Raw genomic sequence first — 16069 nt, forward strand, 5'->3', positions numbered from 1 at the left:
CTGATTGTAGAAGTAGACTACGAAATCTACTCAGCGATCGTTCCTTACTCGTTTATTATGTGTTATATTCTCTGCAAGTACTAGCGAGATTCGAGCCTCGTCGTTACTAACACACAACAATCCTAGCCACATTTGTTTATATACCGCCATCAGTCCACAGTAGGGAATATTTGGGCGCCCCTGGAATCTTTAGACTGAGTTGGCGTTACAATATATATCATCCACCCCACCCCCTTCCCCCAACCCCCATAAATTGTGATTGGAAGAAGAAAGTCTATAGGGAAAGATTTTCCTGATGATTCCCTTCTTGTTGCATATATTTTATTTTCTTGATATTCGCTTCAATCGCCCCTAGAGAGACCATCAGCCTGGCTCCTCAATTCCCCTGCCCTTTCCCTTCACTGTAGCCAATACCAGTATACCCCCTCCCCCTGCATTAGAAATAACAAATAACCTCACTCTCACACACACTTCTGTAAACTGATCGAATCCGGAACAGGAAATGCATTGATCGATCGAATCAACGACTGCTTAGTTCTTGGTACATGTATACATGCAGGACGGACGTATATACATACATGTTTCTTCAATTGGGTAATAACTTGTTTAACAGATATGAGAAGAACTAAAACTAAAATTGAGAATTAAGGAAAGAGTGACATTATTTCAGTGCTTTCGATCATATTCGGTGATATTTGAATCATAAAGTTATAGCTAAAACAATGGAGTACATATCATTTAGTTCGTTTCAATGCCGCGCCAAGCCTGTCTTATTTGTGATTATCATATGTTCCTGTACACTTTGGCTGGCATTCACATCGGTTAGTCGAGGTGAGTATTCTATATCAGTTTAACAAGTGTTTAAATATTTATGCTGGTATACGTAATGTATTCACTGTCTGTTGTATCACTGAATTGACTTAATATCCTAGTCATGTACCGTGTACAGGCGGACGTAGCCAGAGATTTGAAAGAGGGCAGAGAGCAGAATTTTCAAAGGGAGCATTATTACACTTAACGGAGCACCATGATGTACAAAGTGCCCTCACGTTGCAGGAAATAAACAAATATAAGTGAATTGTATTTACGTAGCAAACGAACTTTCAGGGCAAAGATTGAGAAGGGTCTTTTAGCTTCCTTCAACCTGAAAGAGGGCTTCAATGATATTTCTTGCTTTTAGTTAAATTTTATATTTTGGGGTACTCAAAAGGGGGGGGGTGGGCGATCGCTACAATTGCCCCCCCCCCTCTCCCTGGGTACGTCCCTGGTTCTAAATATATTATTCTAACGATGTTTCTTGAATTAGAATTATTATCATAATAGTTTTACACATATCAGCAGAACGTTTTGAGTTTTGAGAGGGTCATTTAATGGAGTCAGCACCACTGTAATTGTCGTTATATTAGGCTACTTCTTTTAAAGTTCATTTATACCAAACAGCATAGAATGTTTATCATAACACATCCAAGTGCGGATATATTTGCGCTAAGTAGTGACATCCCTGGGGTAAAACCTTTTGTCAGCCAAGTTGGCAAATCATAAAGTGACATCCGAAATCAATTTGCATGATATTTGCTTCGTTAAAACTTTAAGGGGCCATATTGATGATAACTATCAAATTACATTAGGCCTAAACATGGAGTAAGTCTTTTATTTTCTTGCCGAGTAAAGCTGGGTTGTTTGTTTTCTTAATACGTAAATAAATGAACGGAATAATTGATAAGAAGTTAATAACAGGCAAAGCAATGATATATGAAAGAATATTACAGTGAATGCATCAGATTTGTGAGTACGCACGGCCAATTAGTGAAATAAAGGGAAGTTACCATGTGCAGTAGGCTAGACTATCAACCTGGGAATGACATGATATTACATAGCGACAAACGCCAAATATATATAGTAGTCAACAATCAGCAGTGGCGTGAGTTATGGTAGGGAGGGTGGCTCTCCATTTCTTTCATGTCACCCCCACCTCCATCGTCGGTCGAAGGAAATAGTTACATTCTATCGGGGACTGGAATCACTCCTTGCACAATAGACATATACTTATATACCTAATTTATAAACTAAATATGCCACAGACTGCACCAATGCACCCTCCCCCCCCCCCCCTCATCAAACACACATACATGGAAATCGGCTTCAACGACCCCAGAGTCAGTCCACCTCCTTTATTATTTCCCTGTTCTGCCACTGTCTCTTCAGTAACAGCATTAACTCACCCCTATCCCTGCACCCCAACCAACTATATAGCCACTACCGGCTTTGACATCATCTGCATGTCACGGATTACGTTAATACACTATTCCGTGTGGTACGGTACGTATTCCATACCAAAGAATAGCAAATGGTTCTATACTAACCAAGCAAGTATAGTACATAACGCGCGTGAGTTTACCCGTGTCTATTGTTCGACAACTCCCACAGTCCTACTCACTCCACTGTCAGTGCTTTCAAGTATTGTTCGTAGCCGCATAGACAATGACCATTCTTCAGCTATTGTCTGTTCTACCTGCCTGAATACAATGGCTTCTCTGAATAAGCCTAACAGCATAGACAATGCAGACGACTATGGTAGGCCATACGGGAAATAATTGCTGATTAAATGTCTGTAAGAATTAAAGTTCTATTTAACACTAGCTTTAAATAAAATTAATACCGGCATTAAATAGTATTAATACTGGCATGAAATAAAATTAATACCGCCATTAAATAGACCATCTTTGTTTAGTTGGCACTGCAACTTTAGTTGCCCTATGGTATAATATGCAATATTATTGACAAGCTTCCTTACACGTTTCCAGCTCTTGCGCCAGGCGCGAAACTTGCCCCGTTAGTTCATCCATCTTCATTCAGGAGTCTTCCAAACTTTTCATAGCGTAATAGTCTTCGAAGATTAATCTAACGATCGACAAGATTACGAGAATTTTACGTCTTTATCCTTAATCGATCATTTTTTTTACAAATAGTCATCGTACTAATGTGCAGAGTGGTACTATATTAACCGATATTTCTGATCATTATCCTATTTTCTGCTGTTAGAAAAACTCTATTCATAAAACATAATTCTTCTAAGAGTGTTGGTTACTTTAATTATACTAGTGTCAGGATCACTTCGAGGTGAGCTGCTGTCTAAAGATCGGACAGATGTTATCAATCATCAGAATGCAGATTTTGCCTATTTCAAGTTTTCTGAGATTTACTCAGACGTTCATAAGGTTGCATACACTAAAAATGCTTAGGATATGAATCATCTGGCTAGAAACAGCAGGTCTCTAACTATGGGCATGTTTGCATATCACCTTCTGTATCTAAATTATTTGAACGTTTCACGTACAATAGAATATCTAATTTTATCCATAATCATATATATCCTAAACACATTTAAGTATGGCTTTCGTAAAGGTTATTCTACAGATATGGCAGCAGTTAATCTATAGTCGATAAAATTGCAACAGCATTATACAAAATACTTTCAGAAATAGGAATCCTCATTGATCTCTCACAAGAGGTATTTGATACCAATGACTACATAATTCGTTGAAATAAACTGCTTATGGTTAACGAGGGGTCGCCTTTGACTGCATGGATTGCTAGTTACTTGAGGAACAGTATGTCCCCCAAGTTGGTGTCCCCCAAGGATCTATCATTGGGACACTATATTTCCTTTCTATATATTAATGATGTTCATTTAACATCCGAAAAAAGGCAAAATTTATTACTTTCGCTGATGATACAACATTTAGTTTTTTCCAAAACAAGCCTTTTTTAAAGGTTGTAATTTTTACATGCAGAGGAGGAATTTAAAAATATTTTCACTTGGCTTAATGCAAACAAGTTATCTTGAAATATATATATTTTTGATAATGAAAGGTACAATGAAAGTAATATTTCATTAATTCTAATTGGGGGCACGTCAATTATTCCTCATCATGCACAAAATTCCTGGGAAATTTTAATTGACAACAAACTGCATTGTAAAGAGTTACTTCTTACGTTGAAAACATTAGTCTGTGCAATTGGTATTATTTACAAAACCAAGAACTTTCTCTCTTCATAAAAATGTGCTCATAATGCGCTGATCATTCTTTAAGTACCCCCCCCCCCCCCCGCCACGTCTTAATAATAGCTTATGACTATGGGGGAACGCCAACAACACTCATTTAAATAATCCGCATCCCATAATGAAAAAGAAATAAGAAAAAGGGAACAGAAAGATTATCAGATATATTCACAGTGTTCCATACAATACCAATAGTGCACCTCTGTTTTGGGAGTCTGACATATTTTCGACCTTTACAGTTATCAACTTGGGAGTTTTATGTATAATGTTATCTCAGACTCTTACCAATACGGTCGAATTCGACCGCACTGGCCTAGCTATTCCACTGGTTGATATAATAAATGAATCTGGTACACTTTTATCCATTGTCTTTGAAACTCATCGCAGCAGTTAGCCAGTAGTGTAATATTATTTATTTATTTACTATTTTCATTATAATTTTGGTCATTCATCCCGCTTTGTGTCTTCTTTGTTTTTCATCAGAAACTTCCTTTACATTTCTAAATTTCCAGTGGGCAAACAGGTCTTTCACTAGACATAACAAGTTTAATATCGCATCATGGCGCAATAAGGAATTACCACAATTTACAGATAATTCGACAGGTCCTTCTAGCGACGATAAGGTACCCTTCAATGACCGGCTCGTTCAAACTGATGCGGCAACTCCCTCTGAGAGATTGGTCGAGGCCAACTTACTGACAAATCGTACAAAAACCAACGAGATGGATTTTTCTGAAGTGGTAATCAAATTATCTATCTATATATCTATATAATTGAAATTGTAGTGAGTTGGAAAATCCAGAACATTGAAAAAAATGTCCAGACTCCACCTGGATTCGAACCCGGGCCTCGCGCTCTATATGCAGACACCCTAACCACTAGGCTATGGACGCTGATTGTATTTCCAGAGGTTCGAAACCGGTAATTCGACTATAGGCGGAGGGTTATACCAGTACACAAGTATTTCATTGTAGAACTTTCGTGTGGACCTATAATTATATACCTCAGTACTAATGTATAGCCTAACCGTACCCTACAAAGCATCGATTCATGTTTTTCCTGGAGATCATTTCCCCAAACTATGTTGTTAATTACAGTCCAGCATTAATTTTGATGTAAAAATATTTGTATTGTCACAGTGAAACAACTGGTACAATAATATGGAATTAATTTATTCTCTCTCTCCACCTCTCTCTGTTTCTCTTTGTATATAGGCAGCCATGATGTAGTAACATTGTGTCAAAACTTGTTGATACTTATGGCCTGCATTGTCATTATGTTAAAACAATAAATTCTGACAGATAGAATATTGATTTTGTTTTTATAATTCTAGTTTGAATGTGGTGAAACGTGCCAGGAAATAATTCAGCAACACAGACAGCGGATCCTACAAGATTCTTGTCATAAGAAACCTATCAACGGTCCGCCCTCTCTATGGAACAAAACTACAGGTCACTTAAATCCATCGGAAATTAGAAGACTTGGACATATATATCCTATACACAGTATGGGTGTTTTATTCTGTACTGTACCAAAATGTGGATCCAGCACATGGAAAAAACTTATGTTAGCCGCGATTGGACGCATTGAGACCCCTCAGAGTTACAAGGGAGACATTCACCCATTGTTTCGTAGGGTTGTCAAATCTTTAGGTAAATATAGTGCTGACGAATCCGAAGAAATGCTCAAGACGTACAAAAAGTTTGTTATCGTCAGAGACCCAATGCAACGGATGTTATCACTCTTTCTTGATAAAGCCGTTGGAAAGCACGATTTAAAATTTAACGAAAGTCAGTTTGAGGGATTTTTAAAATTTATTCTGAAGAGTCCGAATAGATTTCAATCAGTAGGATTCGATGAACATTGGACGCATACTTCGTATTTATGTTTACCTTGTGATATCAATTACAACTTCATTGGACGTTTGGAAACTTCTCAAAGAGATACCAAATATATTTTTGATCATTTCCTTCAAAAAGCCAAAGGTAATTACAGTTTGACATTACGACCTACGAAACATGAAACCAACAGCACAGCTCCCGAAAAGAAAAGTCAATATTTTTCACAAGTGAATCGGGAAATCCTCCACGCAATTGTAAAAAAATATGGTATAGATTACGACAATTTTGGATATGATAGAAACATGTATCGTCTTTTCAAAAACCTATAGTAAGGGCGCGTAGTGTAGTGGTTGAATTATTATGATTGATAAAACAATGGATTTATATTAACATTTACAATATCAACAACTTTGGTACGATCCACCTATTTACTAGAGTTCTTTGGAATTTTTCTTATACATTATCATTTATAATTTCAAAATTGCATTTAATTACAACAACAAAATTTCTTGCCTTTTAATGGAGACGGGTTTTTTAATTTGGGTTTGCTTCTTGAAATGACAGAAATTGATTTATTTTCAGGTTTTAATACGATCATTTAACTTAGTAGAGTTCTTCGGTATTTGTCTCATACATTATTAGTTATAAATAATTTGCCTTAAATTACAAAAAAAAAAGGTGAGGACTTATACATAAAAGTCCAAAAAGCATAACACACGCATTCCGTATGTGACTAATTACAATCCACTCATAAAATCCTTTATGAGCTCTATTAAACATTCCAATTAACAACGATACAGACTGGATTATGAACTATTTGGCTACAATAAAGATGTCAATGCCATGAAATGATTCATGTTTTAAAAGTTCTCATTATTTAAGCAACTCGCTAAACAATACTTTGATCAAGTAACTTTTTTAGTTTGATTCGTTATTTTTTATTTACTTATTATTTTTTTTTAAAGTTATATTGCATCGACTTATTTCTTTATAAGCTGAGGGACAGGGTGGGGTTCACTCGGGCACCGATACATGGTTGTTCATGATGAAATCTGAACGATTCATTTAGAATAATGTTTACGTTCTTTTCAAAACACCGAGGGTCGTTGCTTATGCACATTTCATTTAGAATGTATCATTTGAGCTGTGATCGTTTGTTGTTCTTGTTCTTGTTGCTTTTGGTTAAATATCCTTTAAAATGAACAATTATTGTAATTGTTACATATACAGTTATTTCTCTAGGTTAACAAGTCACTTTTTATAGTCACATATGCTTTCCAAGTGGACAGAGACGTAAGTATTACAGGTCACGTGACGTCTGTTCATCAGTTCAGCCAGTGGCGGCGGAACCGGGGGGCTTGGGGGGCTCAGCCCCCCCCCAATGAAAAAGTTGAGGGGGCAAATGCATGATAAGCCCCCCTAATATTTACCAAGGCTCCGAAACGTGCATCTGCCCATTTTTCAATGCATACTTGTCGATCTGTCCGATGCACACGTATACTATATACCTATATACAGTAGGTGTAATAGTTTAGTAATTGCTGGGGACCCTGGTCCCTCAGCCCGTCCCCTGGCTATAGACCACATTGTCACCCCAACCGCGTCTTCACGCTCCGTGAAAAGTGGAAGCAGTGAGTGTGAGTACCGGTAAGCGTAACACAACTTCGTCTTAGGCCAATGACTTGCCTCATTTCAGCCAGTTCTCCAACATCCCCTTACTTAGTGGCGGAGCGTCCATATATACAGTCAGGGGCGGATCCCCCCCCCCCCCTCCTGACGGACTCAAATGGACTGCTGGCGCCCTTTTCAGCTTTTCACTACTTTTAACTTATTCGCGATTATTGACTATTTTATTGCGCTCTCATGTACCTATTGACATTTGTCATATTCTGTTGGTGTAATTTTCCGACAAAATGGCGACGACACCTATTTATTCTCCGTTTATCTGCAAATTAGCAAGGCCCGGAAAGGGTCATTTCCTGCAATCTAGGGAGTAACTTTACTCAAAAATTTTCTGTACGCTCCGCGCCAACCTGTGGTGGCGCTCCGCTTAGATAGTGTCATAAGCATCCCTACAGACCATTCTTGCCCCCCCCCTGACCAATACCCCTAGCTCCGCCACTGCCCTTACTACACTCAAAAACGTCTTTGCGAGTACACTACGGGTTGTAGCTACTCTCTTAAAACACTATCGAATATACAAATTACAATGTTTTTACAGACTTTTACGTGCAATCTGAGAAATTGCAGGCTTGAGACCCATATTTTAGGGCTAGGTATTCGCAGCATAAAACACTCGGGAAGTGCCGTTTCCGGCCATCTGGGGTTTGAAAAAAAACCAAAATTTTAGTGTACGCTCCGCGCCAACCGATGGTTGCGCTCCGCTTAGATAGTCTCCACACATTAGCCCCCCCACCCCCCAATAATTTTTCCGTTCCGCCGCGCCTGAGTTCAGCTGAATCAATCTTGAGACTTGTGAATCAGTCTGCGCTCTCATCAGGGAGCTGTTACTCTAACGTTACAGAAGCAGCTTCCTGCTCCCATTCTAAATCGTTCGGTTCGGTATAGTAGCCCTGGCTCCGACCATTGTGGTCGTATTTGTATCTGTTTTGTATTCGTATTTTATGCACTTTATGCATGTACGTATCGTTATGTGGGAATATTCTTCGGTATTGAGACCTCGTTTGTAACCATTTTCGTTTAAGTGCATATGTTTCTCTGTTTAGTAGCATTGAGGACTTCATGACGATGTTTTGTCTGTACCGTGGCTGATTGTAGAAGTAGACTACGAAATCTACTCAGCGCTCGTTCCTAACTCGTTTATCTATGTGTTATATTTCTCTGCAAGTACTAGCGAGATTCGAGCCTCGTCGTTACTAACACACAACCATCCAAGCCACATTTGTTTATATACCGCCACCAGTCCACAGTAGGGAATATTTGGGCGCCCCCCCCCCCGGAATCTTTAGACTGAGTTGGCGTTACAATATATATCATCCACCCCCACCCCCTTCCCCCAACCCCCATAAATTGTGGTTGGAAGAAGAAAGCCTATAGGGAAAGAATATTCCTGATGATTCCCTTCTTGTAACATATATTTTATTTTCTTGATACTCGCTTCAATCACCCCTAGAGAGACCATCAGCCTGGCTCCTCTATTCCCCTGCCCTTTCTCTTCACTGTAGCCAATACCAGTATACCCCCCTCCCCCTGCATTAGAAATAACAAATAACCTGACTCTCACACACCCTTCTGTAAACTGATCGAATCCGGAACAGGAAATGCATTGATCGATCGAATCAACGACTGCTTAGTTCTTGGTACATGTATACATGCAGGACGGACGGACGTATATACATACATGTTTCTTCAATTGGGTAATAACTTGTTTAACAGATATGAGAAGAACTAAAACTAAAATTGAGAATAAAGGGAAGAGTGACATTATTTCAGTGCTTTCGATCATATTCGGTGATATTTGAATCATATAGTTAGAGCTAAACAATGGAGTACATATCATTTAGTTTGTTTCAATGCCGCGCCAAGCGTGTCTTATTTGTGATGATCATATGTTCCTGTACACTTTGGCTGGCATTCACATCGGTTAGTCGAGGTGAGTATTCTATATCAGTTTAACAAGTGTTTAAATATTTATGCTGGTATGCGTAATGTATTCACTGTCTGTTGTATCACTGCTAATTGACTTAATATCCTAGTCATATGTACCGTGTACAGGCGGACGTAGCCAGAGATTTGAAAGAGGGCAGAGAGCAGAATTTTCAAAGGGAGCATTATTACACTTAAAGGAGCACCATGATGTACAACGTGCCCTCACGTTGCAGGAAATAAACAATAATAAGTGAATTGTATTACGTAGCAGACGAACTTTCAGGGCAAAGATTGAGAAGGGTCTCTTAGCTTCTTTCAACCTAAAAGAGGGCTTCAATGATATTTCTTGCTATTTGTTAAATATTATTTTTCGGGTACTCAAAGGGGGGGTGGGCGATCGCTCCAATTGCTCCCCCTCCCCCTGGGTATACGTCCCTGGTTCTATATATATTATTCTAACGATGTTCCTTGAATTAGAATTATTATCATAATAGTTTTACACATATCAGCAGAACGTTTTGAGTTTTGAGAGGGTCATTTAATGGAGTAAGCACCACTGTAACTTGTAATTTTCGTTATATTAGGCTACTTCTTTTAAAGTTCATTTATACCAAACAGCATAGAATGTTTATCATAACACATCCAAGTGCGGATATATTTGCGCTAAGTAGTGACATCCCTGGGGTAAACCTATGTCAGACAAGTTGGCAAATCATAAAGTGACATCCGAAATCAATTTGCATGATATTTGCTTCGTTAAAACTTTAAGGGGCCATATTGATGATAACTATCAAATTATATTAGGCCAAAATAAGGAGTAAGTTTTTTTTTTTTTTTTTCTTAATACGTAAATCAATGAACGGAATGATTTATAAGAAGTTAATAACAGGCAAAGCAATGATATTGAAATAATGAGTACGCGCGGCCAATTAGTGAAATAAAGGGAAGTTACCATGTGCAGTAGGCTAGACTGTCAACCTGGGAATGACATGATATTACATAGCGACAAACGCCAAATATATATAGTAGTCAACAATCAGCAGTGGCGTGAGTAATGGTGGGGAGGGGTGGCTCTCCATTTCTTTCATGTCACCCCCACCTCCATCGTCAGTCGCACAATAGACATATACTTATATACCTAATTTATAAACTCAATATGCCACAGACTGCACCAATGCACACCCCCCCCCCCTCCTCATCAAACACACCTATACATGGAAATCGGCTTCAACGACCTTAGAGCCAGTCCACCTTCTTTATCATTTCCCTGTTCTGCCACTGTCTCTTCAGTAACAGCTATAACTCACCCCTATCCCTGCACCTCAACCGACTATATAGCCCCACTACCGGCTTTGACATCATCTGCATGTCACGGATTACGTTAATACACGTTAATACACTATTCCGTGTGGTACGGTAAGTATTCCATATCAAAGAATAGCAAATGGTTCTATACTAACCAAGCAAGTATTGTACATAACGCGCGTGAGTTTACCCGTGTCTATTGTTCGACAACTCCCACAGTCCTACTCACTCCACTGTCAGTGCTTTCAAGTATTGTTCGTAGCCGCATAGACAATGACCATTCTTCAGCTATTGTCTGTTCTTCCTGCCTGAATACAATGGCTTCTCTGAATAAGCCTAACAGCATAGACAATGCAGACGACTATGGTAGGCCATAGGGAAATAATTGCTGATTAAATGTCTGTAAGAATTAAAATTCTATTTAACACTAGCTTTAAATAAATTAATACCGGCATTAAATAGTATTAATACTGGCATTAAATAACATTAATATACCGCCATTAAATAGACCATCTTTGTTTAGTTGGCACTGCAACTTTAGTTGCCTTATAGTATAATATGCAATATTATTGACAAGCTTCCTTACACGTTTCCAGCTCTTGCGCCAGGCGCTAAACTTGCCCCGTTAGTTCATCCATCTTCATTCAGGAGTCTTCCAAACTTTCATAGCGTAATGCTCTTCGAAGATTAATCTAACGATCGACAAGATTACGAGAATTTTACGTCTTTATCCTTAATCGATAATTTTTTTTTACAAATAGTCATCGTACTAATGTGCAGAGTGGTACTATATTAACCGATATTTCTGATCATTATCCTATTTTCTGCTGTTAGAAAAACTCTATTCATAAAACATAATTCTTCTAAGAGTGTTGGTTACTTTAATTATACTAGTGTCAGGATGAATTCGAGGTGAGCTGCTGCCTAAAGATCGGACAGATGTTATCAATCATCAGAATGCAGATTTTGCCTATTTCAAGTTTTCTGTATATAAAAAGATTTACTCAGACGTTCATAAGGTTGCGTACACTAAAAATGCTTAGGATATGAATCATCTGGCTAGAAACAGCAGGTCTCTAACTATGGGCATGTTTGCATATCACCTTCTGTATCTAAATTATTTGAACGTTTCACGTACAATAGAATATCTAATTTTATCCATAATCATATATATCCTAAACACATTTAAGTATGGCTTTCGTAAAGATTATTCTACAGATATGGCAGCAGTTAATCTATAGTCGATAAAATTGCAACAGCATTATACAAAATACTTTCAGAATAGGAATCCTCATTGATCTCTCACAAGAGGTATTTGATACCAATGACTACATAATTCGTTGAAATAAACTGCTTATGGTTAACGAGGGGTCGCCTTTGACTGCATGGATTGCTAGTTACTTGAGGAACAGTATGTCCCCAAGTTGGTGTCCCCCAAGGATCTATCATTGGGACACTATATTTCCTTTCTATATATTAATGATGTTCATTTAACATCCGAAAAAAGGCAAAATTTATTACCTTTGCTGATGATACAACATTTAGTTTTTTCCAAAACAAGCCATTTTTAAAGGTTGTAATTTTTACATGCAGAGGAGGAATTTAAAAATATTTTCACTTGGCTTAATGCAAACAAGTTATCTTGAAATATATATATTTTTGATAATGAAAAGGTACAATGAAAGTAATATTTCATTAATTCTAATTGGGGGGCACGTCAATTATTCCTCATCATGCACAAAATTCCTGGGAAATTTTAATTGACAACAAACTGCATTGTAAAGAGTTACTTCTTACGTTGAAAACAATAGTCTGTGCAATTGGTATTATTTACAAAACCAAGAACTTTCTCTCTTCATAAAAATGTGCTCATGATGCGCTGATCATTCTTTAAGTACCCCCTCCTACCCCCCCCCCCCGCCACGTCTTAATAATAGCTTATGACTATGGGGGAACGCCAACAACACTCATTTAAATAATCCGCATCCCATAGTGAAAAAGAAATAAGAAAAAGGGAACAGAAAGATTATCAGATATATTCACAGTGTTCCATACAATACCATATAGTGCACCTCTGTTTTAGGAGTCTGACATATTTTCGAGCTTTACAGTTATCAACTTGGGAGTTTTATGTATAAATGTTATCTCAGACTCTTACCAATATGGTCGAATTCGACCGCACTGGCCTAGCTCTTCCACTGGTTAATATAATAAATGAATCAGGTACATTTTTATCCATTGTCTTTGAAACTCATCGCAGCAGTTAGCCAATAGTGTAATATTATTTATTTATTTACTATTTTCACTATAATTTTGGTCATTCATCCCGCTTTGTGTCTTCTTTGTTTTTCATCAGAAACTCCCTTTACATTTCTAAATTTCCAGTGGGCAAACAGGTCTTTCACTAGACATAACAAGTTTAATATCGCATCATGGCGCAATAAGGATTTACCACAAATTACAGATAATTCGACAGATCCTTCTAACGCCGAGAAGGTACCCTTCAATGACCGGCTCGTTCAAACTGATGCGGCAACTCCGTCTGAGAGATTGGTCGAGGACAACTTACTGAATAATCGCACAAAAACCAACGAGATGGATTTATCTGAAGTGGTAATCAAATTATCTTTCTATCTATCTAGTTGAATTTAATACCATGTAATATGTTGCAGATAGTAACTCGCTATATGGTTGTAACGTCTATCAAGTTAATGGTATTTGAAATTCAAGAAACGTTCACAATAACATTTTAAACAAAGTCAATTGTTAGCTATAGCGCGATTCTCATTGGGTTTATGCTACCAAGTGTTATATCTAACTAAATCTGTTATAGGCGTAAAAATGTATCGTATAGTGTAGGCTACTGTAATGATATGCAAATACTGATTGCAAATATATCCCGTTGTTCTATAACTGGGTGGTAGATGCCACGTACATGCATGTAGGGTAATAATGGGTTAGATTGATTAACCAAAATAACGAACTAATTATAAATTGGGATGAACACATGTATTTTCTTTATGGAACGCTTAAAATCTGATCTTGATGTTGTTAAAGTACAGTCCAGCAGTTTTAAAATGAATTTTGATGTAAAAATATATGTACTGTCACAGTGAAATAACTGGTACAATAATAGGGAATTCATTTATTCTCTCTCTTTGTAGGCAGCCATGATGTATGTAGTAACATCGTGTCAAAACTTGTTGATACTTATGGCCTTCATTGCCATTATGTTAAAACAATGCATTCTGACAGATAGAATATTGATTTTTGTTTTAATAATTCTAGTTTGAATGTGGTGAAACGTGCCAGGAAATAATTCAGCAACACAGACAGCGGATCCTACAAGATTCTTGTCATAAGAAACCTATCAACGGTCCGCCCTCTCTATGGAACAAAACTACAGGTCACTTAAATCCATCGGAAATGAGAAGACTTGGACATATATATCCTATACACAGTATGGGTGTTTTATTCTGTACTGTACCGAAAGGTGGGTCCAGTACATGGAAAAAACTCATGTTAGCCGCGATCGGACGCATTGAGACCCCCGAGAGTTACAAGGGAGACATTCACCCATTGTTTCACAAGGTTGTCAAATCTTTAGGTAAATATAGCGCTGACGAATCCGAAGAAATGCTCAAGACGTACAACAAGTTTGTTATCGTCAGAGACCCAATGCAACGGATGTTATCACTCTTTCTTGATAAAGTTGTTCATAAGCATAAATTAAAATTTAACGAAAGTCAGTTTGAGGGATTTTTAAAATTTATTCTGAAGAGTCCGAATAGATTTCAATCAGTAGGATTCGATGAACATTGGACGCATACTTCGTATTTATGTTTACCTTGTGATATCAATTACAACTTCATTGGACGTTTGGAAACTTCTCAAAGAGATACCAAATATATTTTTGATCATTTTCTTCAAAAGGCCAAAGGTAATTACAGTTTGACATTACGACCTACGATACATGAAACCAACAGCACAGCTCCCGAAAAGAAAAGTCATTATTTTTCACAAGTGGATCGGGAAATCCTCCACGCAATTGTAAAAAAATATGGTATAGATTACGACAATTTTGGATATGATAGAAACATGTATCGTCTTTTCAAAAACATATAGTGAGGGCGCGTAGTGTAGTGGTTGAATTATTATGATTTATAAAACAATGGATTTATATTAACATTTACAATATTAACAACTTTCGTACGATCCACCTATTTACTAGAGTTATTTTCAATTTTTCTTATACATTATCATTTATAAATTCAGAATTGCATTTAATTACAACAACAAAACTTCTTGCCTTTTAATGGAGACGGGTTTTTTAATTTGGGTTTGCTTCTTGAAATGACAGAAATTGATTTATTTTGAGGTTTTAATACGATCATTTAACTTAGTAGAGTTCTTTGGTATTTGTCTCATACATTATTAGTTATAAATATTTTGCCTTAAATTACAAAAGAAAAAGGTGAGGACTTATACATAAAAGTCCAAAAAGCATAACACACGCATTCCGTATGTGACTAATTACAATCCACTCATCAAATCCTTTATGAGCTCTATTAAACATTCCAATTAACAACGATACAGACTGGATTATGAACTATTTGGCTACAATAAAGATGTCAATTCCATGAAATGATTCATGTTTTAAAAGTTCTCATTATTTAAGCAACTCGCTAAACAATACTTTGATCAAGTAACTTTTTTAGTTTGATTCGTTATTTTTTATTTACTTATTATTTTTTTTTTAAGTCATATTGCATCGACTTATTTCTTTACAAGCTGAGGGACAGGGTGGGGTGCACTCGGGCACCGATACATGGTTGTTCATGATGAAATTTGAACGATTCATTTAGAATAATGTTTACGTTTTTAAAACACCGAGGGTCGTTGCTTATGCAAATTTCATTTAGAATGCATCATTTGAGCTGTGATCGTTTGTTGTTCTTTTTTTCTTCTTTGGGTTAAATATCCTTTAAAATGAACAATTATTGTAATCGTTACATATACATATTTACTAGAGAAATAGACAAGCTATTTCTCTAGGTTAACATGTCACTGTTTTAGTCATATATGCTTTCCACGTGGACAGTGACGTTATATTATAGGTCACATGACGTCTGCTCACCAGCTCAGCTGACTCAATCTCATGACTTGTGAATCAGTCTTCGCTCCCATTCTTAATCGTTCGGTTCGGTATAGAAGCCCTGGTTCCGACCATTGTGGTCGTATTTGTATCTGT

General features: G+C 37.2%; 1 protein-coding gene across 3 annotated transcripts; it reads left to right on the top strand.

The window, feature by feature from the left end:
• Window positions 1-197: 197 nt before the first annotated feature.
• Window positions 198-15466, top strand: LOC139971947 (carbohydrate sulfotransferase 10-like). Of its 3 annotated transcripts, none has more exons than XM_071978988.1 (3): window positions 198-831; window positions 4547-4803; window positions 5397-8226. In XM_071978988.1, the coding sequence occupies exons 1-3, from the start codon at window positions 723-725 to the stop codon at window positions 6231-6233; spliced, it is 1203 nt and encodes a 400-aa protein (XP_071835089.1). In that variant the 5' UTR covers window positions 198-722; the 3' UTR covers window positions 6234-8226. The 3 variants fall into 3 exon arrangements, with proteins under 3 accessions (XP_071835089.1, XP_071835007.1, XP_071834944.1); XM_071978906.1 differs by lacking the exons at window positions 4547-4803; window positions 5397-8226 and adding exons at window positions 13175-13431; window positions 14107-15466 and having other exon boundaries at window positions 229-831; XM_071978843.1 differs by lacking the exons at window positions 198-831; window positions 4547-4803; window positions 5397-8226 and adding exons at window positions 9164-9517; window positions 13175-13431; window positions 14107-15466.
• The last annotated feature ends 603 nt before the right edge of the window (window positions 15467-16069 follow it).

The sequence above is a fragment of the Apostichopus japonicus genome, chromosome 1 (genome assembly GCF_037975245.1).
Source record: "Apostichopus japonicus isolate 1M-3 chromosome 1, ASM3797524v1, whole genome shotgun sequence".
NCBI classification, from domain to species: Eukaryota; Metazoa; Echinodermata; class Holothuroidea; order Aspidochirotida; family Stichopodidae; genus Apostichopus; species Apostichopus japonicus.

Bases quoted from the DNA above. Each gene is read 5' to 3' on its own strand.
- LOC139971947 (XM_071978988.1), top strand. From the start codon at position 723: ATGGAGTACATATCATTTAGTTCGTTTCAATGCCGCGCCAAGCCTGTC. The intron at 832-4,546 runs GTGAGTATTCTA...GTTTTTCATCAG, and splicing joins ATTCACATCGGTTAGTCGAG to AAACTTCCTTTACATTTCTA. The intron at 4,804-5,396 runs GTAATCAAATTA...TTATAATTCTAG, and splicing joins AGATGGATTTTTCTGAAGTG to TTTGAATGTGGTGAAACGTG.